Source organism: Anopheles stephensi, chromosome 2, assembly GCF_013141755.1.
Source record: "Anopheles stephensi strain Indian chromosome 2, UCI_ANSTEP_V1.0, whole genome shotgun sequence".
Taxonomy (NCBI): domain Eukaryota; kingdom Metazoa; phylum Arthropoda; class Insecta; order Diptera; family Culicidae; genus Anopheles; species Anopheles stephensi.
The window spans coordinates 86869635-86896346 of record NC_050202.1 but is presented as its reverse complement, the minus strand read 5'-3'; the positions used below and the strand labels follow the sequence as shown (position 1 = coordinate 86896346).

At 48.6% G+C, this 26712-nt stretch overlaps 6 protein-coding genes across 10 annotated transcripts in view; 4 read left to right on the top strand and 2 right to left on the bottom strand.

Annotated features, from left to right (window-relative positions):
- The first annotated feature begins 189 nt into the window (after window positions 1–189).
- LOC118505016 (gamma-aminobutyric acid receptor-associated protein) lies at window positions 190–2901 on the top strand. Its single transcript, XM_036040205.1, has 2 exons — window positions 190–454; window positions 2022–2901. The coding sequence occupies exons 1-2, from the start codon at window positions 365–367 to the stop codon at window positions 2316–2318; spliced, it is 387 nt and encodes a 128-aa protein (XP_035896098.1). The 5' UTR covers window positions 190–364; the 3' UTR covers window positions 2319–2901.
- A 56-nt stretch (window positions 2902–2957) lies between these two features.
- On the bottom strand, window positions 2958–5837 carry LOC118504992 (ribosomal RNA processing protein 1 homolog). Its single transcript, XM_036040170.1, has 3 exons — window positions 5305–5837; window positions 5018–5244; window positions 2958–4941 (listed from the first exon to the last, which is right to left on the bottom strand). The coding sequence occupies exons 1-3, from the start codon at window positions 5507–5509 to the stop codon at window positions 3157–3159; spliced, it is 2217 nt and encodes a 738-aa protein (XP_035896063.1). The 5' UTR covers window positions 5510–5837; the 3' UTR covers window positions 2958–3156.
- A 110-nt stretch (window positions 5838–5947) lies between these two features.
- On the top strand, window positions 5948–7954 carry LOC118505004 (dolichol kinase). Its single transcript, XM_036040190.1, has 5 exons — window positions 5948–6206; window positions 6283–6775; window positions 6838–7227; window positions 7293–7569; window positions 7637–7954. The coding sequence occupies exons 1-5, from the start codon at window positions 6184–6186 to the stop codon at window positions 7858–7860; spliced, it is 1407 nt and encodes a 468-aa protein (XP_035896083.1). The 5' UTR covers window positions 5948–6183; the 3' UTR covers window positions 7861–7954.
- Window positions 7783–26712, top strand: part of LOC118504990 — a 50249-nt gene continuing 31319 nt past the window's right edge. The window contains exons 1-3 of one of the 5 annotated variants that reach the window (XM_036040166.1): window positions 18137–18225; window positions 20291–20723; window positions 25596–26467. In XM_036040166.1, coding sequence (XP_035896059.1) covers window positions 20656–20723; window positions 25596–26467 — 940 coding nt within the window. In that variant the 5' untranslated portion in view covers window positions 18137–18225; window positions 20291–20655. Of the gene's footprint in view, window positions 7919–18136; window positions 18430–19269; window positions 19618–20290; window positions 20724–25595; window positions 26468–26712 lie in introns of those variants that run through there. The other 4 variants (XM_036040167.1, XM_036040163.1, XM_036040164.1 and 1 more) reach the window with 4 other exon arrangements.
- On the bottom strand, window positions 7963–13586 carry LOC118504981 (lysine-specific demethylase 3A). Its single transcript, XM_036040134.1, has 8 exons — window positions 13144–13586; window positions 12763–13083; window positions 12345–12692; window positions 11578–12274; window positions 11040–11508; window positions 10742–10956; window positions 10538–10668; window positions 7963–10456 (listed from the first exon to the last, which is right to left on the bottom strand). Exons 1-8 carry the CDS (start codon window positions 13159–13161, stop codon window positions 8084–8086), a joined length of 4572 nt encoding a protein of 1523 aa, XP_035896027.1. The 5' UTR covers window positions 13162–13586; the 3' UTR covers window positions 7963–8083.
- On the top strand, window positions 13991–17571 carry LOC118504987 (nuclear export mediator factor NEMF homolog). The gene is made up of 2 exons (XM_036040154.1): window positions 13991–14351; window positions 14437–17571. The coding sequence occupies exons 1-2, from the start codon at window positions 14293–14295 to the stop codon at window positions 17486–17488; spliced, it is 3111 nt and encodes a 1036-aa protein (XP_035896047.1). The 5' UTR covers window positions 13991–14292; the 3' UTR covers window positions 17489–17571.

The window sequence follows — 26712 nt, the reverse complement described above, 5'->3', positions numbered from 1 at the left end:
ACAATTTCAAAACACTTTTGTAGGACGTTTTGAAAAGTAAAGCAATTTGTAATTTTTTTGTTATTTATCATTTAGGCAAAACAACAAATATTGTTGTCGCTTTACAAAATAAATTCGAAAATGTTTTTTTTTTTACAACTAAAACCAGAAACGTCAAGCGAAAATGACCAACCACGTTGATGGTGCGTACACACTGTGCCTCCGTTCTGCTCTCAGTTTATTTCTCTCGAAAGCGATTTCATCGTCGGCCATCATTGTTTAGAGATCATTTGTGAAGAAAAGAAGTGTGTGCGCATTACTCCCGTACCGAACGAACCAGAAATCCATTAGTCAAGACACCATTCTACGCATTTTAATAGCAAAAATGAAGTTCCAGTACAAGGAAGAGCATCCGTTCGAGAAGCGAAAGGCCGAGGGTGACAAAATCCGACGCAAATATCCGGACCGTGTGCCCGTAAGTATCAAGGCTGGTGGTGGCAATGGGTTTTCTTGTGTGCCTTTTTTTTGTTTCCTTTTTTTCCTAGCCAGTTGATTGGAGGTTGTTTGTTTGTTGTGTATCCCAAGTGGTGGCAAGAAGTCACCCCCTTCCTCCCACTACTGTGCGATGGCAACATAGACACGGAAAGTGCAAAACCGTCGCAGTTGTTTGTCGCCATGAGTCAGAATCTGTGGTGCAGTTGGTTGCAATATTTGGGTGGTGTGGAGGAACTTTCACACCCTCTGGAAAAAGGAACATGCAGATTGGAGGTCGGATGGGTTTAGGAATTTGCTCCCGAAGGAGAATGGAACCGTATGCGATCTTTTTGCGATGATTTGATTTTTCCTTATGCTCCAAGGTTATTGCGTCATGGAAACGCTCGCGCGCTCAGGAGCAGCAAAGGTTCCTTTGTTGTTGGTTTTTTCGTTCGCTGCCTCAAGTCAACCATGACACGATCAGATCGCGTACGTATCTACTTCGCAGTAGCTTTTATTTTTTGCAGCACCTACATGCTCGCACACACATACACGCAATGCGAACGGTGCTGCTAGAAGCTGCCAATTGGGGCTGGTGTTTTGACCGTACAGAAAACTTTTGCTACCGCGTCGCGTACACAGATAAAGAGTAGGTGGTGTTGTATACATTGCATTAGGACCGCACACCGAAAGGGCCCTTTTCCCTGGATGCTTATCATCGGATAGCAGACAAACACGGAGATGATTCATCCTCATCGATGATGTTCCGCAAATGGCGAACAAACCGGAGTTCGAATCGAAAACAATCGAGAAAAAGAAAACACACCACCAGAAGGCAGGTTTATTGTCACGGACCATCAACACCACACCACCACGAGCATCGCAGCAGGCAGCGGGTGGATGTAGGTGTGTGCGTGTGCGTGAGCAAGTTTTTCTCGCTTTGTGCGCATGGTCATGCCATTGGGCATCGTCATCATCACCAATACACCGACACCGTGCTCGGGCAATAACAAAGTGAAGGAGAATAACATACACCGATCAGACGACCAGCGTTTGCTTGCTTGGATCAGCTGTGTTTGTAAAAATTTGCTTGACCACTTTTTAACACAGGAAGTGCTGGGTGGGTGCTGGGCATTTTGCTTCCTGAGGCAACTTTTTTAAGATTATGCTGAGTTCCACTGACTATTTGGACAACTAACGTCAGAAAAAATTAGTAAAATCAAATAATAAGAATATAAATAATTGGAAGGCTCCAGCAATGAACTTGTGTCATCGGAGCAAAATGAAAGCTTGCAATATATTAGAGACCCAAGTAAAAAAGCATAATACATTAAGTAGGAAATGAGGTCACAGTTTGTGGTGGGCCCCACCTCTCCTTTGCATTATTGATAAGCGCCTCTGAAGTCTGTTGTGTGAGATGGCTTAAGCGATAAAGAACGAATTATACCTGTCGATTAAGCTGCTGGAAGCGCGGGGTTTCTTCCTTCCTTCAGTACACAAAGTAGTCACTTTCGTCAGCTAAAATTCATCTGTTTCATTGTATTGTTAACTCTTCCTCCCAAATAAAGGTGATTGTGGAAAAGGCACCGAAGGCACGCATCGATGATCTGGATAAGAAGAAGTATCTAGTCCCATCCGATCTGACCGTAGGACAGTTCTACTTCCTGATTCGCAAACGAATCCATCTGCGCCCGGAAGATGCCCTGTTTTTCTTTGTGAATAACGTCATTCCGCCGACGTCGGCCACCATGGGCTCGCTGTACCACGAGCATCACGAGGAGGACTACTTCCTGTATATTGCCTACTCTGACGAGAACGTGTACGGCAGTGCCGCCACCAACAACACCACCAACGACAGCAACTAAGCGAAGAGAGAGAGAGGGAGAGCAAGCATGCTTATATTAATTATGTGTTATATACAAGAATGATACAACAAAACTATTTGTGCAAACACAAAACAACACACACACACACACACGCACGTACACACAGATACTGAGATACTTGTGATGATAAAAATGAGACAAAAAAAGCCATTCTCTTGTATTAGGCGGGCGCGCTGTGTACGTTGCTCTATATAAAACACACAACCTGTTCTGCTCTCCTTACCTTCGAGACCCGCTCAGGAGGTGCAATGCAGACGCTACTGTTCTGGGTCCTTTTTTCCCTCCCAATCCCCCTCCTCTACGATCTACCCCACTGAAGTTAATTTTGCTTAAGGGAACCAATGGAAAATTCCTTGTAAATTTATCTGTCCCTTCAGCACTCTACTGTTCTCGTTTTGCTCCCCCCCTTTTTGTCTGTGGTTCATTTGTAATGGGGACGTTCTAAGCTAGGCCGTATTCAAGTACGTATTTTATTTAATACAAAAATAAATAAAAAAAAGTGTATAAGTAGGATTAATTGATAAAAATAAAACAAAAAATAAAAAAAAGGCTCATCAAAAAACTAATCCAACCAAGAGTAATGTTTTGAAGAGTGAGAAACACAGAAAAAAAGGAACATTTAAATCATGTTGGATTCTTTATTCGGACAGCTGTTTACGGTTGTTACATTTCGTTACACTGCACTGGATGCAATTAAAACGCGCAATGCACGGCCCCGCTATGGGCCATGTCCTTGGCATGAGCGGGTAGCGTGCGTGCGCGTGTGGTTTGGCTCTACCCGACGATTAGCTGTGGGCAATATCGTGGTGGCACATTTCTACTGCAAACCAATCTTCTTTTTGTAGAACGGATTGATGGGGCTGGGTATGAGGTTCGGCTTTAGCAGACTCTTGACGGGCTTTTTGCTAGAATCGAACGGCACCTGGGGCGACCGTTTCACCTGCTTGATGTGCTCCACCAGATCCTGGGCGACGTTCTTGCTGAGTGCAATCTTAACCCGCTTTCTTGCCGGCGTGAACGGTTCATCGTCGTTCTCGGCAACGTCAACCCCACCCTTCGGTGGCGTCTGTCGCTTGAGGCTCGGTTTGGGTACGGCCGGTGCTGGCGTGTCCTGTTTCGTGGCGAGCAGTTTCATCTTGCGCGAGGGAATGAAATATTCTTCTTCGCCTTCCTGCAACGGTTCCGACCATTCGTCGGCCGTTTTGAATGGTTTGCCGTTCGGGGTAGATGTTTCACCACTGCCCTGCTTCTTCTTGCTGGGTGTAGGCTTTTCTGGTGTCTTTTTGGATAACTTTTCTGTGTTGCTACCACCTGGTGCTGCTGCTGCTGCCGGTTTCGTTTTCTTCTCTTTAGCGGGAACCGTCGATGGAGGGGTGGCTCCATCGGCACTGCTGCTGCTGCTGCTACTACTTTCTGCAATCGGTACAAGTTCTGGCACAGCCTCCGTTTCGTCTATCTGTGCAGAGCTTTTCTTTTTATTCTTCAAACGCTCCTTAAGCGCGTTCATTTTTTCCGTCCTCTTGCGCTCCAGCAGGGCAAGTTTGGCCTGTTTACGTGCCTTTTCCGGAGCCAGCTTGCGTTGCCTTTTCCGTTTCGTTTTCGTCTGTTCTGAAGCGTCGGTTGTTGAGTCTGTGTCCGGGTTCGAGTCAGTTGCCGCTTCTGTTGTGCTATCGGCACCATCCACCATCTCGTTACCTTCACCGTTCGTGCCCTTCGACTTGGCTTCCTTTTGTAAGCGCTCCAGTTTCAGCTGCATCTTACGCTCCTTCCTGAGTTCCTTTAGAGTTTTTCGCTTCTCACCGATCAGCTTCGAGCGAAAGTTTTCCAACTCCTCCACCTGCTCGTCGATGTCCACTGCGTAATCCTTCGGGTCGATGCTTGGCATGCGCTTCACACCGATCGGGTACACACCGTCGGCAAACTTTGTAAACTGTTTCACCAGCTGGATCGCTCGCTTCTTGCCCTTGGATTTGACGTACGATTTGTAGCGATGCGTTTCGATCAGCTCGATAATGTCGCGCGGATCAAACTCAATCTGTGGTATGTCGACGTTTACCCGCCCGGCCCGAGGATCGAACACCTTTTCCGTACCCTCGTCAGCAGTACCGTTCGTGACCTCCGCCTCCTCCCCTTCTTCTTCTCCAGTTCCTTCGGTTTGCTGTTCGTTTTCCGTGCCCTCTGCACCTTCCGTTCCATCGTCCACCATAAATTCGACGTTGTCGATATTGCCCGTAACGAAATTTGTGCTCTTCCACATCTCAAACTTTTCCTCATACTCCTGTCCCAGGTCAGACTGTTGCATGAGTGCGTGGAAAATGTTTTTCTTGATCGAAGCACTGATTGTACCATCATCCGTTTGTAGAACCGCCTTTACGAACAGTTCCATTAACTGTTTCACTGTCTCTTTCGAGATGTTCCCATCCGTCACTTTGGCCAGCTCGTTCAGAAACAGATCGTTGAAGTGGTTCATCAAACCGAACGACGTAACGTCACGATTCAAGATGGTCTCGTCGATGGTCTGATTAAACAGTGCCACATGCTCCTTCTGCCAGTTGCTTTCGTGCAGCGTAAACATTGCCTGACGCGTTACCCGACGAACAAGCTACAAAAGGAGGGAAGCATTAGTGAACAGCTCAAGCAACCGGCAGCAACGCGTCCCCCACGCGCTCGGCACATACCATCATGAACTTATCCATCCGCCAGCGATCGATTCCGAACCACTCGTTGCCCATCGTGATGAGGAAAGCCTTGTAGAATTGCATCGCTACCGGAACATCGTGATCGAAGCAGCGCACCAGCGAACCAAGCGATTCTGCCAGCTCTTCCTGCACCAACGGTTTGTCCGACATCCACATGCAGTAGAACAAGCCCTTCCAAAGCCGCAAAAAGTCAACATCACTGAAAACTAAACGAGGCATGCGTTAATGAGCACAGCTTTAGTGTATTTCCACCCCAGTTTCCTTACCGAATGTGCTCTGACTGCGTGTCGAAAGCCATGTCTTCAGATTTTTCAGCACCCTGCGGCGCAGCGTAGGATCGTTTCCGGCAAGAGCCCGGGCGAACTTGATTTCCTGTGCTATGATGGCCGATTTGTCGTTAGAATCGTTACTGCTCATCTTGTGGTTTGATGTGGTCCCGTTCGTGGCTATTGTATCTTCCTTCACTACCATCTTTCGCTTGGATCCGCGGTATGATGATGTGCTGCTGTTGTACAGAACAAGGAGCTGTTGTTGACGCGTGAGCACGTGCGTGCATCCAACAACTTCTCGGATGGAAGAATTTACACCTTATAACGGTGGAAATGCAATGAACCCGTATTTACAGCGCAACGCGTGCTTCGGCTGGTTGAACGGGATAATTGCTTCACTGCAATTATTTACTTCTACACTTTAAAAATGCGAATTTTACACACTCTTCGGGACACCGTGAATTTTCATGCTTCACATCCACTGTGGTATCACCTTCGGCCACCGGAGATGATGGTGAAGTGACGTTTCTCATGCACAAAATCGAATATTTCCCAAAGGGTAAATATGGCAGTCACGCATAACGTACATTTGTCAACAGAGCTAAAAGTAATGAAAAGAATCGAAATCATTGTGCAATTTAATGAAGTTGACAATTTTAAGGGTAAAAATTCGAATAAAAACGTACAAGAGATTTACAATCGTAAGGCCATTTACTCACCTTGGTATTTGAGATGTGACTGACATCTCTCACCATATTGATCGTGTCGAAATTGTTACTTGGGCCCGGGGTAACCGGCAGTTGTGTTTGTTTGGATTGCGCTACGAAACATGTCCCGCGAGTGTACCGTGCTGCCTACCCGTATTTTCACAAAAGGATGAATAGCTTTTATAAAACACGGTAAGACAAGGAATGCACTATTTTATGAACTTTTTTTTCTTATTTGACCGTCTTATGCGTTTTTCTTTTTAAACAGTCCCGGTGCTAGTCCCGGATGGTGGCTCGGCTTCCTGTTGCCGGCCTGCTATGGGGCAACACTTTGGCGCCCTTATCAGCAGGATCATGAGCAACACCTGCCACGCGATTACAAACGCACGGTGCTGATGACCTTCGGACTGCTGCTGCAATCGTTAGTCATCCGTGGAACGCTGGAATCCCGCTGGAACCGTCGGCAAGCCATTCTGCTTACCCTGCTCGTAGTTGCCGCCTGTTGGAGTCTGTTTATAGTGTGCCTGAAAGAGAATGTGGTATTTGCTGGCGTTAGTGGAATGCTGCCGGTCGTTCTCTACGATAAGCTGTATTTTACTATACTTAAAACGGTACCAAAGAGTTTCAGCTATGGAGAGGCATTTATCGTATCGCAAAGCGTTGTTGCGTTTGCCTACTGCACATTGCTTCAGTTGCCTCCGGTAATATTGCGGCCGGATGCAGTGTACACGGATATGCAGGTTATCTATTCCATTCTTCAGGTGAGCCACAGTACGGCAATCGATTTCGGCACCATATATAACCTCCTCTTCCGTTCTTCCAGGTCGGATTGCTGGGAATTCTGGCACTCGCGTGCGCAACATACTCCTTCACATGGCTTCGCAAATCGATTCCATTTTGGATCGCATTAGGCATCACAAGCGCACTGGTGGCGTTGTTTCCAATCGGCAAACTGCCGGCCGTTTCCCGTTTGGTACTGTTCTTCGTGAACGACATGGAAACGATCATGACGACTGGAATGTATCTGGCCCTGTTGGTGCTAACCGTGTCGTTTGTGATGTGGCAATTTAATTACGGACGGCGCACAACAACCGCCACGAGGAAAGTGTTTCATTTCCTCATCGTTCTCGTGTACGGTCCGGGACTGTGGTATCAGTGCCGGTTGCTCTACCTAGCAAGCGGTCTAATGCTTGCGGTGCTGATTGTCCTTGAGGTAGCTACGAAGCTGCCGTTATGCTGTTACGCATCCCTTTCATGCTCTTTAGGATTCTCTTACAGATGGCACGCCTGATACAGTTAGCGCCGGTAGCGAACGCGCTCAACGGGGCGGTAAATCTGTTCATCGACGAAAAGGACGCCGGTGCGATTGCCCTCACACCGATCTACCTTCTAGTTGGATGCTCATTACCGCTCTGGCTGCATCCGGTACCGTGTGATTTGACCGACTCGAGCGGTCTGCAGCTGCTCACGCTTTCGGCTGGTGTGCTTTCGATCGGCATTGGCGACACAGCTGCGAGTGTGGTCGGGTACCACTTTGGCCGTCACAAGTGGCATGGTAAATCTTTTCCGTGGAAGCTAGCGATCTCACGTAAGGTAATGCATTTTCCTTTCTCCGGGTACAGCTTCCACGAATAAATCGGTCGAAGGGACAGTTGCGTCAGTGGTGTTCCAAGCAGTGGCCGTCGCAGCGGCGTACCACCTCGGCGTGATACACCCGACAGTGCTCAGGGCAGCTTACGCTGGCGTTGCAATCATCGTGAATGCGCTCGTCGAATCGAGAACGGATCAGATCGACAATTTGGTGCTTCCGCTGGTCACCTACCTGATACTCGTCAGCTCCCCTTAATCGGCTGCACACTCTAGCTGCCAATGGTAGTTTATTTGTTCCCACCCTATTCATTCCGGTAAGCTTTGTTAAATTATAGCTAAAAGAATCGTACCTCGTCGCTTCGTTTTCAAATTTCTTTACAGTTTCTATATTTATCCCATTAGCAATAATGTTGAAAATTCTGTCCGCTGCCTGCATACTCTCACACACATACACACACTATCATTCCCGTATCATCCTATCACTCGGCAGGCTGCGGACCGGGCTTGGTCAGCATAATGAGTGGATTCGTTATGCACGACACCGCATCCTTCACCGTGTGATAGATAATGTTCTTGATCTGCAGCTTGTCCTCGTGGTTCGAGTGCGTCCGGCTCAGATGCCGGAACTCGTTCGTCAGCTGCAAGCAGTGGGAGATGTTTTCGGGCGACACGAAATCTTCCGCCACCTTGATGCAGTTGTGCAGGTTGCGCACCTGGTGCGGTGCTCCGGCCGGTATGAATATGGCATCGCCGGAACACTGGACGATCGCGTACCCTTCCACCCGGTACTCTTGCTGCAACCGTTTGCGCATGTTCCGGTCGAGGTACCACTTCTGGTCGTGGATAGGATCGTGGTTCGGTTTGAGCGTGCCGCCGCGCTCGAGCTCTATCTTGTTCAGCAGGGCCCGTATCTTGTCCGCATCCTGCGCGTGATAGATGTGCCACAGGGCGCCCGGCAGCTCTTTCCGCTCCCGTATGCGCTGCCGCGTTAGGTAGTCGCAGTCTTCCGAGTCGATCAGCTCCACGATGCGCTCGTTGTAGCCCTTGCTCGGCACGTCCTTCGGGATGCCAACGTACACCATCACGTTGACCGCGTCGGAAATGTCCAGATGCAGGTTGGTGGTGCCCTTGCTCGGGTGCAATGCCGACCCGTACGCACTGTACATCTTTGGCCCCAGGTCGGGCCGCACGAAGAAGCTGCTCAGCCGGCTGGCAAGGTTGAGGCGCCCTTCGCGCCGCGTATACTCCGCCAGGGGGAGCGATTTCATGAGATCGTAAAACCGGGTCGGCATCATTTCCGCGAAATCATCGCCCGGTGGCCAATCTTTTAGCTTCAGCATCATCGGCCGCTCGCGCTCGTCTATCAGCCGTTCGCCAATCTCCTCGAACCCGTCCCAAAACACCTTCATCGGGTGGCCGCGCACAATCTTCCCGTTGAGGCAGTTGATCAGATCGTTCATCTGCTCGCCAAAGTCGCGCCCGAACGAGCCCGGCATCCAGAGGTCCATGTTCATTTTGCTCGACACGGCCGACACCATTACCGGCTGGCCCCGCTCCCATTGCTCGTGGAAGATGCGATAGTTGTGCACGTCGAGCGGGTCGAGCAAGCGGAGCAGCTTCCCATTGCACAGCCACTCGTGCGCAACGTCCGTGTAGAGTGCCTTCGATTCGGCCAGGTTCATCTTACGCTCGGGCTTGTGCCGGTAGCGCGGCCCACCCTCGTCGTCCCGCACGCTACGATTGTAGTCCACGGTGCACCGTTCGTTCGTTAGGTCGTCGCTGCTGTGCTGGCCTCGGAGAAAGATAAACTCCTCCAGGAAGTCGTGCACGAATTGGCGTACGCGATCGCGCTGAATGGCAATACACTCGGCAAAATCGATCAGCTCTCCCGACTGGCTGATCATGTGGGGTTGCAGCAGTTCGAAAATGCTTTTCTCCGTCTTTACCATCTGCTTGAGGATCATGGCGAACGTGTTGGTGTCCGCCGGGGGCGATGGTTTAAACCGATCCTCCTCGCTGTAAGGAACGGCAGGAATCGATTGCATCGCTTCGCTTGAATCGTTTGCACCATTGTCACCATTGGCAGCAGATTCACCATTTTTCACAGGTTCTCTTTTTGGGACTTCTTCTTCCTGTTTCGCTTCAGTTCCGTTGGTGAGTGGTGCTTCTTCTGGTGAGGGAACGAGTGGCTTTCCGTACTGTCCTCCATCGGTTGAATTTTCCTGATTGTTAAGCTTGAGATCAGTCGCTTCTTGTTCGTCGTTTCTATCGGTTAGCTCCTGTTTGATGTCCGCGTTTTGCGTATCCTTGTCCTTGGGCTTGGAAAGCTTGTACATTCGCTCATCGAAATGGTCCCCGTCGGTGTGAATCTCGCGCACGAACCCATCGAAACTGTAGCTTTGCTTTTCCCGGCTCGTACCTCCCTCGTAGCCCGGCTTTCCCTTGCTCTCTCTGCACTGCTGCGTAAACACGATCCGGCACTGGAGTGGATCATCGGCGCCGCTGCTGTCTGCCCTTCCCATCTGCTCGACATGCTTGATGGTGACCGACACTTCGCCGCCACCGGCTGGTTCCGCCCCGGTGAGTGGATAGATGAATTCTAGCTGGTCCTTAAACTTCCTAAACAGACTTTCCTTGCTCAGCGGACAGTCGCAGTTGAGCGGGATTTCGAGCAGGGCGCAGACACCGTGCATTTGACGCACCAGCTTGTACAGACACTTGCTGGGAATGATTTGCGTCAGCATTAGGAGCGTCTGGTCGTGCGGTTCCTTCGTCGCGCTGCACAGCAACCAACCGTTCGTATCCTTATCTTTGGTTGTCGATTCCACCGTGATTATTCCATTTTTGCGACACTACAAATGGAAATAGAATTGTGCACGTGTGTGTGTGTGTGTTAGTCAGCCACAATTGGATCGCTGTGTCTCCTGTCTTACCTTGTAACAGTCAATACACACGACGAAACCGCACGTCGAACAAACCCAATGATGGTTGAACAGCGTCGTCTGACACACATCGCACATCTCCCGCACACCGTGCACTGCCTGCTTCCAGGCAATGGTTTTATCTAAAAGGGAAACGAAAGCGTGTATAAGACGTCTGGCCCAACTTTAAAGCCGCCCTGGTATCGGCCGCCCTACCTTCCGCCATATGCTCGAAGTACGCTTCCTTCTCTTGGTGGAACAGCTCACAAAACTTGTACCCAACCTGGCCGAGCAGAAATTTCGATTTTTCCACCGACAGATCGGCGGGCACCTGCTGCAAATTGGCGCTCCACAAACCCGTGTCCGTATCGTTCGCATCCAGAAAGGGATCGGCAAAACCGAACACTTCCAGCTGCCCCAGCATGTTGTATCTGTAGAGAGCGAGCAAGAGAATCCGTTTAAAAATTACCCCCCAAAAAAGTCCCCACACTGCGCAAGAAGGGCCGACCCATACTTTAGCTTCCGGAACGCGAAGAAACGACAGAAGATGGTGGAAGCATTTTTGGACCGTACGGAAGCCGAACGGCCACACTCGCGGCAGCGCGGCAACCGTGAGGCAACCTTGTAGCACGGCCCATTCTGCAGGAACGCTTCCTGCGGGCGCTTTTTCCTCGGATACGAGCGGCGTTTCTTGGCCGGGTCCTGCTCCTGTCCGGCAGGACAGTGCTTCCGCTTCATCGCTTGTATTGTTTGTAGCAGCATTTTATCGTAATCGAGCTTTATCAGCGGTGGAGCTAACGGGGGAGCAGCGACCGGGGCGATGGTGTCGTTAGGTTCGGTGCGTCCTGCGGGAGCCTTATCCTGTTGCTTCGGTTGCTCGGCTGTTTTGATCGGTGCCGGCGGAACCTTGCTGGCGTCTAACATTTGGCGTGCTTGCACATTTGCCAGCAGTTGCTGTAAGTTGTACCTTTGGATTTGTTCCCCTGGAATGAGAAAATGCTGTTAATGCTAACCGCTGAAAATAGCGGAACGAACGAACGAAACAGGCTTACATATCAGTGAAGGCGATGGCACAGGAGCAAGATTTTGTACTGTGGTCGAATTGTGACTTTGTTTCGTGCCCGGACTCGGCGTAGGCAATGGGCATGCTGTGGGCCGACTTGGAAGCGCGCTTGTAGATGCAGCAGGGAGAGATGTTGTTGATTCCTTCGCCTGCACGACTACGCTACCGTTACTGGCCATTGTATCGTGCTTTGTGTCCAAGTTTAGCGCTACATCCTGGCTCTGTTCATGGTTTGCCGGTTGGGGAATAATACTAGGCTTGGTGCTGGATGCTGCGACATAGGTACATTTCGCCGGTTCCGTCACCGCTCTATGCGCTGGTGGTGGTTCGGTAGGTGATCTTGAAGCCACTTTTACCATGTTCAGCAATCGACGGCCCTCGTTAAGATCCTGCATGCTGTATTGGATCGGTTGGTTGGTGCTGCCCGGCACACTAATGTCGGGCGCTCCGTACACGTGTGTCGGAGCGGGAGACGTTACGGTTGGCTTTATGATCGATAGCATTACGTTTGACCGATGCTTTGAAATGAGGATCGGTTCACCGTTTTGGGCAAACGTTTTCAGCGAAGGGATCGGTGCGTTGCGGCGCTCCTGCTGGCTCTGGAGCCGGCGCATGATTTCCTGTTGCGTTCTGTTATAGTCCGTCTGGAGGAGCGTTTTCTGCAACGCTGCGTACGCTTTCTCGTGCTGAAAGTAAATTAAACAAAAGGCTATTATAGAAGAGGAGAAAGAAGAGATTTGCTAAAGCTTTCCATACCGTCGTTCGATTGGCTGCCGGTTGCTCATGATGACCGGCGTACACCGTACGAGGGGTGGCGTTTTTCGATTCCGTCGCTGAAAAGGCGCTTTCTACCTTGTGCAGGTTACTCTTCGTAATGTCCAACAGCTGTTTGGCGTAAGCATTCGAGTGTGTCTTTTGATACGTGATTCCTTCCACCGTAGGTTTGCTCGCGGAGGTCAGGATAGGAATCACGAGCGAACGTTTCTGTCCATCGGGGGCGTGTGCCGTGGCATTGATTTTGAACGAACCGGTGGTTGCGGCAATGCGCGAAGGCGACGGAAGTTCACGTGGTGTGATATTGTAAACCGTTGTAATGTATCCTTCCTACGGAGCGAGAGAATTGAGACCGTTCATAGTGGATCACACTGGCACATTTTAGCGGGGACAAACTCACCATTTTACTAGAGGTCGATGGTGCTGGCTCTTCCACCGAAGCCACCACTTTTGGGCGCGATGTTGCTTCCCGTTTAATCTGATTGCCCAGCTGCTTCGCCAGCACATCTTTGTACGCCTGTTCGAAGGTTTTCTTCTGCTCGGGAACGCCTGTCGTTTGCTGCTGGCAATATGCTGGCGGTACGCGCACTATCGATGTAACGAAACTGCCCGTGCTTGTCTGCTCGGTCGGGAAGCTGTGCCGGCTGTTTTCCGCCGCCGGTGTGACGACACGACTCTGCAACATTTCCCACCGTCTCTGGTAATCGTTCTGTAGGCATTGCTGAACAAAAATGGTAACAATAACTACGCTGCGATGCTTCGATGCTTTTACCACGCTTACCTTGTCTTCGGACGACATCGTGCAAAGGTTTTTTATCGTTCGCCTTAACTTTTGAACTTAGTGAAACACATTTAAAACGAAATTTATCTCATAGGTGTAAAATAAGTGAAAGATTATCCAATTTTCCGCAGCACAATATCACGATCGCTATTATTTGCACTGTTGTTTATATTCACACACACACACGCACCTACGCGCTGTTCATTCTGATTACTGACAAGAAAAGGCTAGGGCTGCATTTGCTGCAGCATTGCACATTCTGCATTCCGGTGCGCGCGTTTGCTTCCCAGGTGGGCTGTGCAGGAAAACTTTTGGCTGACGAAGCATTTTCACACACAAATAGTGCACAGGTTGCAGAAGTTTGTAGTTAGAATTTTCCGTGGCTCAAATGCACCTGAGTACGTGAGAGCAATGGCATAATGTATGGTGGACTGTTCAAGGTGTGTAAACATTCGTGCCACAGCATCTGTCCGTATCTTGACCAGCTGTCAAATTGGTGCTGCCCAGAATGCAAAAGCGGCCGCGAATGAGATGGGAAAGCACAATTCGGAAAAAACAGAGCATTTCCAGCAAAATGTATCTGATGTCTTCGACTTGTGTCTTCTTCGTGCAAGCTGATAGCTTTTGTTGTGAAGGAGTCATCATTCTACTAGGCAGTCTATACGTTCAGCTATTGTGACCATCCATACTATCGTTTTAATGTTTCATATATTCTAGTGAGGTTTAAAGGCATATTAACACTTTCGTATTATTGTTTTTCCATCAGGGGTAAAACTCGCTAAGCATCTCACTCACTCTACAGAGGTTCGTAGCTTGATGTGAAAGAGACAAAAGCAAAAAAAACGTTATGTCTCTTAGCCATACTCAACATCATCTAAATTCCAAGCACAATCGAATCAACTCAAAATGTTGACAGATCGCGACCAAAACTGTCATCGAGCAAAATCTTCGTTTATATAGACCTTGGTCTGAGCGCCGTTTGTCGATTGGGTCGGCAGGTAGGCCCAGCTGTCAAACAACGTTTTTCGCAACATTATCAGCTGTATTCGTTCTGCCGCGTTGTAAGCAGAAGTGAAATTGTAAAATATTGGTTCAACGGGGAAAGAAAATTGCGTCGGGAAAGCAGCCTCAGGTTCCTAACGCCTGAAAATGACGAAAACACGCTTCAACACGTACGATGTCGTGTGCTCCGTGACGGAGTTACAGAAGTGAGTATGATGGGCAGGCACCTGCTTGTTATGATTTCACCATTTGAAATGATTCATATGGCTCAATTGTGTTCGACTATTGCAGATTGATCGGCATGCGAGTGAACCAGATCTATGACATCGACAACAAAACGTATCTGATCCGGTTGGCCCGGAATGAGGAGAAGGTTGTGCTGCTGATGGAATCCGGCCTGCGATTTCACACCACCAGCTTCGAGTGGCCGAAGAATGTGGCTCCGTCCGGGTTTACGATGAAGATGCGCAAGCATCTGAAAAACAAACGTCTCGAAAGTTTGCGACAGCTCGGCGTGGATCGTATCGTAGACTTTCAGTTTGGATCGGGTGAAGCGGCGTATCACATCATTCTGGAACTGTACGATCGGGGAAACATACTGCTCACGGATTGCGATCTGCGCATTCTGAACATACTACGACCGCACGTAGAAGGGGAAGAGTTGCGGTTTGCGGTGCGTGAAAAATATCCCACGGGTCGTGCCAAACAGGACAACGGACCGCCGTCGATGGAGCAGATTAAGGAAGCGATTGCGAAGGCACATCCGGGCGACACATTGCGCACGGCACTGAACCCAATACTGGAGTACGGCGCATCGGTGATCGATCACGTGCTGCACAAGCAAGGGTTGTTCGGGTGTCGTATCGGGGGTGAGCTACCGAGCGATCCCGCACTGCCCAAGAAGGTGAAGAAGAAACAGAAAAACATAGCGAAAGAGTTTTCGAAGGTGTTCAACATGGAGACAGACCTTGCACCGCTGATGAGTGCCATCAACGACGCGGAAAACATGCTACGCGAAGCTCAGAAACAACCCTCGCCCGGGTACATCATACAGAAGAAGGAAGTGCGCCCGACAAAGGAAGGCGAGCAGGAGGAGTATTATTTCACTAACCTGGAGTACCAACCGTACCTGTACAACCAGTACCAGGGGGAACCGTTCAAGGCGTTCGATTCGTTCACGACGGCGGTGGATGAGTTTTACTCTTCGCTGGAAAGCCAAAAGATTGATCTTAAGGCGTTCGCTCAGGAGCGTGAAGCGCTGAAGAAGCTGTCCAACGTCAAGACCGATCATGCTAAACGTATCGAGGAGCTGACGAAGGCGCAGCTGGAAGATCGTAAGAAGGCGGAGCTGATAACGCGCAATCAGGATTTGGTAAACAAAGCGCTGCTCGCTGTGCAGAGTGCCCTGGCAGCGCAAATGTCCTGGACCGACATACAGGATCTGGTGAAGGCGGCCCAAGCAAACAAGGACCCGGTGGCATCCTGCATTCGGCAGCTAAAGCTCGAGATTAATCACATTTCGCTGTATCTGACCGATCCGTACGCGTCGCTGGATGAGCAGAGCAGTAGCGAAGAGGAAGACGACAGCGAACGGGAGGACGATGAGGCGAAGCTGGAACCGATGGTGGTCGATGTCGATCTGGCACTGTCGGCCTTTGCCAATGCGAGACGCTACTACGACCAGCGTCGGTTCGCGGCACGCAAGGAGCAGAAAACGATCGAGTCCAGTTCGAAGGCGTTGAAAAACGCCGAACGCAAAACGATACAAACGCTCAAGGATGTGCGCACACAAACGACCATCTCGAAGGTACGGAAGGTGTATTGGTTCGAGAAGTTCTATTGGTTCGTTAGCTCGGAGAACTATCTGGTGATTGGTGGTCGGGACCAGCAGCAGAACGAGCTCATTGTGAAGCGATACATGCGACCGACGGACATTTACGTGCATGCCGAGATTCAGGGCGCATCGAGCGTAATAATCAAAAATCCTGCTGGAGGAGAAATTCCCCCGAAAACGCTGCTAGAGGCGGGCACGATGGCCATCTCGTACAGCGTTGCCTGGGATGCGAAGGTAGTAACGAGCGCCTACTGGGTGCACAGCGATCAGGTCAGCAAAACGGCGCCCACCGGCGAGTATCTCACGACCGGTAGCTTCATGATCCGAGGACGAAAGAATTTCCTGCCGCCGTGCCACTTGGTGCTCGGGTTGTCGTTTCTCTTCAAGCTCGAGGACAGCTCGGTCGAGCGTCATCGGGGCGAGCGCCGGGTGCGAACATTTGACGATGAGTCGGTCGTCAGCAAGGACGATGTACGGTCGGAAATTTCCGAGCAACCCGATCAAGAAATTAAGCTTGACGATGTGGAATCGGATGGGGACGATGATCAGGATGCGGGAACTTCAAAGGCTCAGCAGGAAACCGAAGGAAACGCTTTGCCTGAGAAGGTTTCGCAGTTGGCGATTGTAGACGAAGCGGAAGAAGAGAACGAACGAGAGAGGGGACAAGACGGGGAAGAAGGTTTGCCCCAGTTCCCCGATACACACGTCAAGGTGGAGCACGACACCGGCAAAGTTTCGGTGCGTTCCGATCCTGTGCTGCAGCGACTAACGTCGGAACCGGACAACGAATCGGTAATATTCCTCGGCGATGATAAGCCGTACATCATTCAACCATCCGCACCGCGCAAGAAACAGATCTCGAAGAGCAAGCAGAAGGCAAAGGACCAGAAAGAGAAGGAACAGAAAGCGAAGGAAAAACAGAGCGCCCAGGCAAAGGAGGACCCCCAGAAGCAGGGCCAGCTGAAGCGTGGCCAGAAGGCAAAGATGCGCAAAATCAAGGAGAAGTACAAGGATCAAGACGACGACGATCGGAAGCTGATCATGGAGATTCTGAAATCGGCCGGCAATCGCAAGCCGGATGAGGAATCGAAAGAGGACGCAGCCAAGGATGGACAGGGCGGTGAGAAGGGGGGCGATCGGAAACGTACGCCACGCTTGAAACCGGGCGAGTTTGAGGAGCTGGGTGACGATACACCGGCCGCTGCCGATTTGGACATGCTGGATACGCTTACCGGACAGCCGGTAGAAGAGGACGAGCTGCTGTTTGCGATTCCGGTGGTTGCGCCATACCAATCGCTGCACAACTACAAGTACAAGGTGAAGCTAACGCCCGGCACCGGTAAGCGTGGCAAGGCGAGCAAGATGGCACTACAAATCTTCCTCAAAGACAAGCAATGTACGCCGCGCGAAAAGGATCTGCTGAAGGCGGTTAAGGATGAGGTGCTGGCCAGAAATATTCCCGGCAAGGTGAAACTATCCGCACCCCAGATGCAGAAAGTCCGAAAGTGAGCGGTGGCTGTTGTTGGCATTGTATCGTGTGTAAAACGTTACGCTTTTACTCAATAAAAATGTTACTCCACTAAAGAAGATGAGTTCGGTTTTATTAGCTTAAAATAATGTTTTTGGAAAGTAACGAATATAAGGTAGGTTTGAAAAACCACAAAAGTACAACGGGATGGAAGGAGCTTATTTGGTCAAAACGAACTGAGCGTTTAAAAGGATTTCCAAAAATCTGTTCTACTTGCTACACCGAACTGTACTACTATTATACTATCCAACGCACACTTGTTTAAAATCTCTTCTCGCTATTCATCTCTCTCTCGCGTTCTCTCTCTCGCTTTAGTCCTTTTTTGGAGAGCGGATAACAACAGTTTCTGTTGTGTGGAAACGAAAACACCTCCATTAACAGGGTTTCTCACGATAGTACATACAAGATTCTTTAGCGGCAAGTGAATTTTTCTTGCAACAGGATTAATATCTCGGTCTATAAAATTTAAAACAGGAAGATTGCGTGAAGAGTAGATTTCTTTAAAAATAACTCTCACCAATATTATTATAAGCTTCATATAATTTCATGATAAGGATATAGACGACCCCTGCCACTGTTCGCTGGCAAAGTGTGTGAATTTCCCTGAGAAAGAGCGAGTGTGTGCAAGTGTTTCGTCCGTACGGTCCCATAAACCAATCCCTGTTCGAGCGTGTGCGGCCACACAGGGATATCCGTGTGGTGTGATATCGCGCAGCGTGTTTGTACATTATCGAAATACGTTTAAGGAACTGTAAACTGTGAAGCGAGTTACTGAAAGATAGTGCACTATTGAACATTTTAGCGAGCTGTAGTGAGTAGCGAGTTGTAGTGAGAAGAGCGTTTTGCAGCAAATAAGGACCGCAAACAAAGTCTGTCTGTCTGTTCTCGGTGTGGATGTTATGGGCGTTCCGAACGATGAATGGTAAAGTGACGGGAAAATGGACGAATTATCTTTCGTGAGATGGATTTGTTTGTTTGAGTGTTTTCAATCTTGAAGTGTGGAATTCATAGTGAAAACTTCCCTCTTTTCCGGAAGGACAAAGCAAGAAATTCCTTCAGGAATATTCACTCTAGGGTGGGTGCTTGACGGTATTCGTGCTTTCAGTGCGCTTGACACTGAACCTGATCTGCTGGTGTCTATTATTCTGTACCCACCGTAGACCAGAATCCTGTGAAAGGAAAGTCGTGTACCATTTCACGGGCATGGGATGGTAATAGTTCGTGGCGGGTAGATAAAAGCATTTCCATCGTTTTTGCGAAACAATATTCTACCACCATGATGGTGTGCCCCAGAAAATGTCAAAATTTTCATACATAAAATATCGATCGTGAACCGTTTGCATGTGTTGTTGAAGGCTCGGATACGCTCGTCCTGCACCGTGCGCCGTGCCTTGTCTCCGTGTTGACGGCAGCGAGAGAAAAACCCATGCGCACACAGTCGGAAACGACAACAGAACACACACCAGCAACAGCAGCAGTAGTGGCAACAGCAGCAGTACCAGCAGTATCAGCCGCAGCACCAAGTACGGTGGTGTGCCTGTCCAGCAAACAAAACCGTCAGCACAAGGACGTCATGAAACTGCACTGTTGGTGTTGGATTGCGTTGGATAAAGCGAGTGTTTGAAAAGAAAGGGTGGAAGAAATACTACAAATTTTCAGTTGGAGAGAGTGTTTATCGAATGTAGAAAATATTCTTCAAATAAGGCCTTTTTTTACGTTATTTCCACTTCGTTTACACGACGTTTAAAGTGAACGCCTAAAAGTAGGCTATTCGTAGCACCCCGTTTGACAACACACAATATGCAGGATGATTTATTGCGGGTTGGCAACGCCAATGAACCCATCAAGCGGAATGTAAATTGCAAACACCACTACACACACACACACACGGATGTACGGTCAGCACACGTTTACCACTACAGTTGCAGTGGTTTGAAGGAAAAACAAATTTCAAAAAAACACACACACACCCATACACACCGAATGCGTGCCGGTGTATGCGTGCTAAACAAACGAACTTTACCTGCAATAGAGCCATCTGAAAGAGGGCCGTTCATGGCGAGCAGCGGAAAATCAGACTCCAAGTGTGGGGACAAGTGTCTGTGAAGTGGTAAGTGCACGCAACGCAGCTTTTCCAGCCACTGTGAATAACGACGTACCGTTGTGAAATAAAATGGAACGGCGCCTCGAAGCACCAGGTGTGGCACAGAAACAAGGCGCAACAATGGTGATAAATCTTGTTTTTTTAAGAACGGAAAAGCGGAACCCCCTTTCACAAGAAGTCGCGCAAAGCGAGCGATGCAACAATGCGAGCATCCGTGCATAAGAATTGGCCAACGGGGAAAACACAGCAGATACCGTTTTGTGTTGTTTTCGTGCGTTCGTGTGCGTTCGGTTGCAAATGGCGAGTGGCGATGCGTTGTTGATTTTCTACGCCAAGGACAAAATTGACTGCTGAATATTTTATCCTCCGCTCACTGTCACTGCCATGGTGACGCGTGACGTTCGGGAGCAAGTTTTGCAAGTTTGCCGTGCGATTGTGATGATGATGCGCGTGCTGTGTGCAGTGGTCAACAATAAAGATTTTTGCCAAGCAGGCGGTGTCTTCGCGAATGTCGGTGACGTCCTTGCGCTCGAGTGTCTGCCGCACGATGGAGACGCCCGGTCGTTGGTGATGGCGTTCAATAAGTTCGGGCTGTTTAAGGGCAAAACATAAATTGTGGAGGCCACGGCACTGCACATGTACCCATGTTTTATGTTCTAATTTGAATAATTCATTTCAGCCTTCTCAACCAGCGGTGAATCACAGTGAACCGATACGGGAAGCTGTTAACGCTGCCAATCGTTGAGAGATCCTTACCGTCGAAGCTATGAAAATGTGTTCCATAAAAGTGGGAAATTGTGTTCAACCCGTGTGCGTTGGTGTGGTTATCAACCGGAATATGTGTGCTTAAACGGCAAGTGAAGGATTCGTAAGGATGTGTGCGTGTGTTGGTGATAGGGTATTGATGGTGGTGGTGGTGGTGTTGGTGGCGGCGGCCGTAGCCGTGTTTTAAAGTTTGATCGCTCTCATCCCAGTGGCCGGTTTAAACGGTCGGTTTAAAGTGTGCAGAAACAGCTTCTTTAGAGCCGCCTTATCGTAGTGCCAATGCCGGTTGGAAATGTTTCATACTATCACAGAAGAAAGTATTCTCCTCAGGCACCACCGGATCACCAGTAAGTGTGGCTTGCTTTATTAAAGTTTTTTGGTTTAAGTTGGTAGATATTTTTATTAGCTTTATAGAAATTAATTGAAATTTCCGTCGTGAGTGATTAGCTTCTACTGGGAGCAGCTTTCAAGGATATTCTCTTGTGTATCATGGCCATTTTCATCTCTCGCGCACACCACTAGAAGAAAGCATTTGTTGCGCTCCGGCGTGTCCTTCACAAACAAATGACCTCCGGACCTGGCATTACTTATTTATGCGCTGTGGTTTATTTCTCCGCCCTCCTCCGGACGTGAGGACGCGATACGGCTTGCGGAGGGAGGGAAATGCTTTGAAAGTCAAATTATACAGCCCATCCAAATCATGATTGATGAATGAAACTGACTGGCCCGCTTACTCCGCCAAAGTCGTTGGGTCGCACAAAGTCGTGCCAGGCTTCGGTCTCGTTTGCCCACCGGAGCCCATGGGCAGCATGTGAGTGGCAATGGTGATTTATTTATCAGTGCTTACGAATCGAAACGGAGCGATGGTAAAATTTATACGCCTGCAGCAATTATTACGAGCCTTCTTCTCGTCATTGTCGGGTCGTTAAGGTTTGGCAAACGCGCAGCTACAAGAAGGAAGAAAAAAATAAAAATATATGAAACACACACTCACTCGGGCATTATATTTCGATTCTTTTTTAATGGTTGCATTATCATCTCGCAAAGTGCAAAATAAAACAAGGAAGCTTCTTCTTTTACCTAAAAGCGTGCCTTTCATTCAAAACCGTTCAGTATGAAGCGCTTCTTTTGCTGCTGATGGCATTATTACTTGCAGGGACGGATCATCTGCCACTGGCACGGAACCGTGAAATATGTTAGCCTCACAGTAACGTTACCGCTTACTGTTTGCCGTTGCTTCACCGCCCGGTACGATTTTCATTTAGTTGTTTTGTCTTTATTTCGCCACCGTCGTTGCCACTGACATGCAAACATAATTAATCGTGCAAAAGGATTCCGAATGGCATTGCTTTACGGCGGAATGTTTTCGTTAATGTTGTTGCTGCTGCTAATGGGTTTTTGACCGGTTTCGCCTGGTGGTATGCAATTAATTTTGGAAAACAACGCCAAACTGACGCGAATCAAAAACTATCCAAGCGTGCTTTGATGGCGTCTGGTAGAAACGGTGATTGCATACATTTAGGCGCAATGAAAAAGGGATGAAAACAGGCGTCATTTATCGTTTATTTTAAATACGAATTAGAACGAAAAATGACTGAGAATTCAATACAATTAGTGAAAATTTGAATTTGGTACATTGTTTCAGCGATTGACGCCAAATTAGCCTAATAAACCGCTAGAGTACGTTTACTAAGAGACGTATAAAAGTGTAATTATCTTTCTGTTTTTTCTGGTAACAAATTTAGATTAACGTGTCTCTTGAAACATATAATTAATAACATAAATTACGAAAACATAAATAGAATAAGCTGGCAAATGTTACATGCTTTGCCGAATACAATACAATCTATGTAGGAAAATTGCATAATTTTAGGCGTTGCGTGCTCAAGGAGTCTTCCGTTTGAATCACAATATCACAGCTGGTTATTGTGTGATGTGATTTTTGGTAAAAAGCGCTGGTCGCCTATAAAAGTTAAAGTCAAAATAATTACTTTTCGTAAGCCCTTAAGATAAGCACCGGGCTGTGCCCTGTTTGTTGTTTAATAGCTGTTTAATGTTGTTCCGAGCGTTTTGTTTTAAAATAAAAAAGGGAAAACAAATTGCCCCCGACACACATTTTTATACCCGGAAGAAGTATTAGTTGTTTTTTTGTAGCTTTTCCTTATTCCAGCAAACATTCAGTACACAATAACCTCACCGAACGCACGCCATGTTGAGTGGGCAGCAAACCGATTCCCTATTTCCACGTAGCGAAGGTTATCCTCGGCCTTCGCTGGAACTGCGCTTTCCAACGCGCCAAAACAACGGACTGGAAGTTGGGGTGGCACACACCATGATTAACGAGTGAGCGGTGGCCGCGAAAGCAATAGCTTTAAGTGGCACACGATGACGGACCGAAATGCTGGCATGTTTGCTTGTGCTGCTGATGGCGTGATTAGTTCGTGTACCGTACACAAACCTGGCCGAGTTTGGGTCCTGCTAACTTCATGCTGTTCCTGTTCCAGTGCAGTTAGTCAAGATGACTTTTCTTTTTTCGTCTCTCTCTCTCGCTCTCTCTTTCTCTTTTTATCGCTCTCTCCCTCTCTGCCTGTCTAGAGAGTAGGGAAGAAATTGCCGGTTGAAGCTGATGGAATTTCATTTGCATGGAATGTATTTATGCAAATATCTGTAAACAACGCATTCCTGCCATTGTGTAATCGAAATGTTCGCCTTCGGTATCAGTACGCCCTGGGCCGGTTGCGTGCCAGCAGGGAGAGAGAGCTATGATGAATGTTTTTACCAGAGTTTAAGCTACCTATCAAGCGCAACATGGCGTTCGCCCGAGCAAATGGTCCTCAGATATGGCCCCTGTTAATAAATTTGAACCATAAAAAAGAGCTTGTTTTTATAAGAAATAAATGCCTCTTCGAACGATGCCTCATTAAACCTTCCGCGGCCCGTGTTGATGGGTTTTGCATCCGACCGAGCGGCAAAGAACAGCCCAAAAACATCGTTGACCCACATTCGCACGTTTGCCGACCGGTGCAGATTTTGTCCTTCGTAATCCGTGGCATATTAACTTTCGGATAACTTTTCCCGGTGCTATTGCGGCACACACGGTCGTTTGGGTTCTTCTTCTGGTGCTTCTCCTGCGTGGAGTTCTTGGTCAGACAGGCAGACAGGGAGCGGGTTGGTGGGCTTAAGTTGCACCATACGTACGGGATGTGTAAGTATGTGTTTGATTTATGGTGAGCTCTCCGGAAGCTGTATGGATGAAGCAGGCTGGCAACTTCCGTCCCATCCCGCAACCGTTTCGTGCAGAAGTTTTAAAGACCACAACACAACAGCAGGACCATATCACACGCGGACCGGTTGAGCACGCCGGTGAACCAAAGGGGTTTTATTATGCATGAAAATGTCCCTGGGACTCTCGTAAACATGCTGGGTGGGGTGGGAGTGCTAGTGCTGATTCAGTGTTGCCATAATTTATGCACAATCCCACCGTGCCGCTTCACATCCCGTATGTGTAACAACTCCCAAAAGATAGGCTCCGCCGTGTGAGGGCGATGGCGGCGGCCGGCTGTATGTGGTGTTCTCTGTCATTCTTTCTTCTTCTTCTGTCCCAGAACTGCCCGGCCTGCTCGTCAACAAGGGGACCGGGAAGTAAACTCATTCCGATGCAGCCAAAGTGCTTTTGCAACCACCTCGGAGTTATCCGAACCGTGCGACGCTTCGTACCGCTTGGACCAGTCGGCGAAAGTTGCTCCGTATGGATGAGTCATTGTCCTACTTTGTGTGTCGGGGTAAATTGGCTGTGAATGTGTTTTTAAGGATGCACGGGATGTTTCGGGGCCGGGTTTCGGAGCACCGCGTGGCAGGTCATTTGACGGCAATCAGACAACGTGAATGGGAAGACGTTTTCTTTGATGTCCTTCCCGGGGTGTTTATCGGCAAAAGGAAACTCATGTCATGATGAGCCAAACAGGGGAATCTTTGAAACAGGCGACGCACACTCGCATGTGCGAAGAGATGGAAGTCATTTTCAAGTGTTCATGTGGTGCCATTTAGGGCTCTATTTGGAGTGAAATTTGATTCGAGACTTGCTTTGAGTGTGCCGAGTGGCATGTTGTTGACGGTTGGCGGTAGGCTTCGAGGAATACATTATATTGAATGAAAAATTGAATAAGTACCGAACTTTGCGAGTAATCATGTAGCAACTTCGTTTGTGCATTACTTTGGGACGCATATTCAAAATTAGCTTGAAATTTGTGACTTGGGAAATAGAGTCAATTGGACACGTACAGGCATTTGTGTTCCTTCACTTCTGATTCTCTACACATATTGTGGAACAGATTTTAAGTACTAGCTTTCCCATGTTTCTAGTCTACTTTGATTTAAAGTGGCATCAACTTGTCAACTAGTACCTGGTCGACCAGGGAAACTTACTAATTTGATGGTTGCGACACGTAGTCAGGAAAGAGATGACAACTGTCTCATTCTGGGGGGGTTTCCCGAAACTTTGTTATCGCACAAGTCACTTGTCAACATGCGCCTCGGACAAACGAGCAGCGTGTGTGCACCCAGTCGAGCGCTTAATTTTCTTAGAACTATTCGATGGTGGTCATCCAACGTGCCTTTCAAACTTGATTCAAAATTCATACCCGGAATCAATGGTCCTGGCTGTCAAATGAATGTACTATGCGGTGAAAGTAGGCCCAGGTGGTGGACTCCTTGCTTACAAATTTGAGGCGGCCCAGCAGTTGATAGGACACGTAAAACTGCATGTGATTGTCTCAATGGTGGCGTGAATAAAGCAAATTTGCCTTATTATGGGGAAATCTCAATCCTAAAGTCTTCATAGCCTCGGGCTCTAGAACAGCTGAAAGCCAACATCGACATAGCCATCTTCTGAGGACAAGACATGCTTGACTTTATTAGTCCTGCGTACGTGGGAAAAGACCCTGCTACGGCTTGATTCCAGTCCTTTCTTGTAAGCAATTAGCGGCTTTTTCACTATTTCCAAGGCAGTCCTCCACGAGTACACAGCAACATATTTCGATTATGATATTCTAGCAAGTGCCTGTGTTTGAGAAACTCAAGTAATAATTAGATAATAGCTTATAATTTTGTTCGCTCTATGTTCCATAACGCAGTCTTAGTAAATTCCTCAGTTAGCTACTTAAATCAATATACTAAAATCTATCCTTCCTTCGTATCTTCCCCTAATGCGCGAAATGTAGGTCACGAATATTTTTCGGAGATTACGCACGCCCCGATGCTTGCGGTAGTGAACGGAGCCGCTCGAACGGAAGCATCTCCTCGGTCGCCACGAGCCATTCGTCGTCTGCGTGCGTCAGTGTGAATAGCAGTGCGGCCTCGCTGGTCGCCGATGCAGCGAACGCCAATTTGCTGAGCGTGTCGAAGGGTGTCGAAATCGAATCGAGTTCCGTGCCAAAATGTATCGATAGTGTCGTCGCTGTCGTTGGTGGTAGTGGTGGTGGTGGTGGTGGTGGTGGTGGCGGCGATAGTAGTAGTAGTGGCAGTGTCGGTACTACATCGGGGTCCAATAGCTGTGTCCGAGCGTCGGCGGGCGGCGAAGGTGGTGGTAGTGCAGGGGCGCAACAGGTGTCGACGGGTCGGGCGTGTGTCAGTGAAAGTGCCATCGGATACGAGGTCCACCGGGGTGCGGCGGTCCGTACCGTTGGCAGTACCAGTGGTAGCAATAGTAGTGCAAGTGGTAGTGTAAATAGCTCTAACATTAGTGGCACCAGTGGCCAGCAGCAGCGACCGAGGGCACAGGTGACGAGTGTTGGGAATAGTTGCAGTAGTAATAGTGGTGCCAGCAATAGCAAGGATCAACCGCACGGACTGTTGCTACTGTCGCCGGGTGTGGTAACGTCTGTCGCTGGAACGACGATCCGCACAGGGCAGCTACAACCTTCGGCCAAGTCGTCGTCCTTAGCTGTAGCAGGTGGATCTACTGCCACTACTCTAACACTGCCACCTACCGATAGTTCAGTTCCGGGGGCAATCAACACGAGCCAGAGTTTGTCTACATTTGGCTCTGCTCATCTTAATAACAATGAGGAGCAAAGATCTCTTCATTCACCAGGTAAGAATTGATTTTCTTTATAATTTACAATATATTCCAGTTATTACTGGATCCTGAAGATCATGATCTTATGGCTTTGCTCCCTGCTGTTTATAAACAACGTATTGAATACTTGCAGGCGCAAAACAGGAGAGTTGTACAACAATTTTACATGCCGATGTCTTACATCAGTTGTTTAAATGTTTAATAAACTCGAGGATCGTTTGCTGATTGCGCTCAGTCGACTGTCCGATTCCGATCCCTTC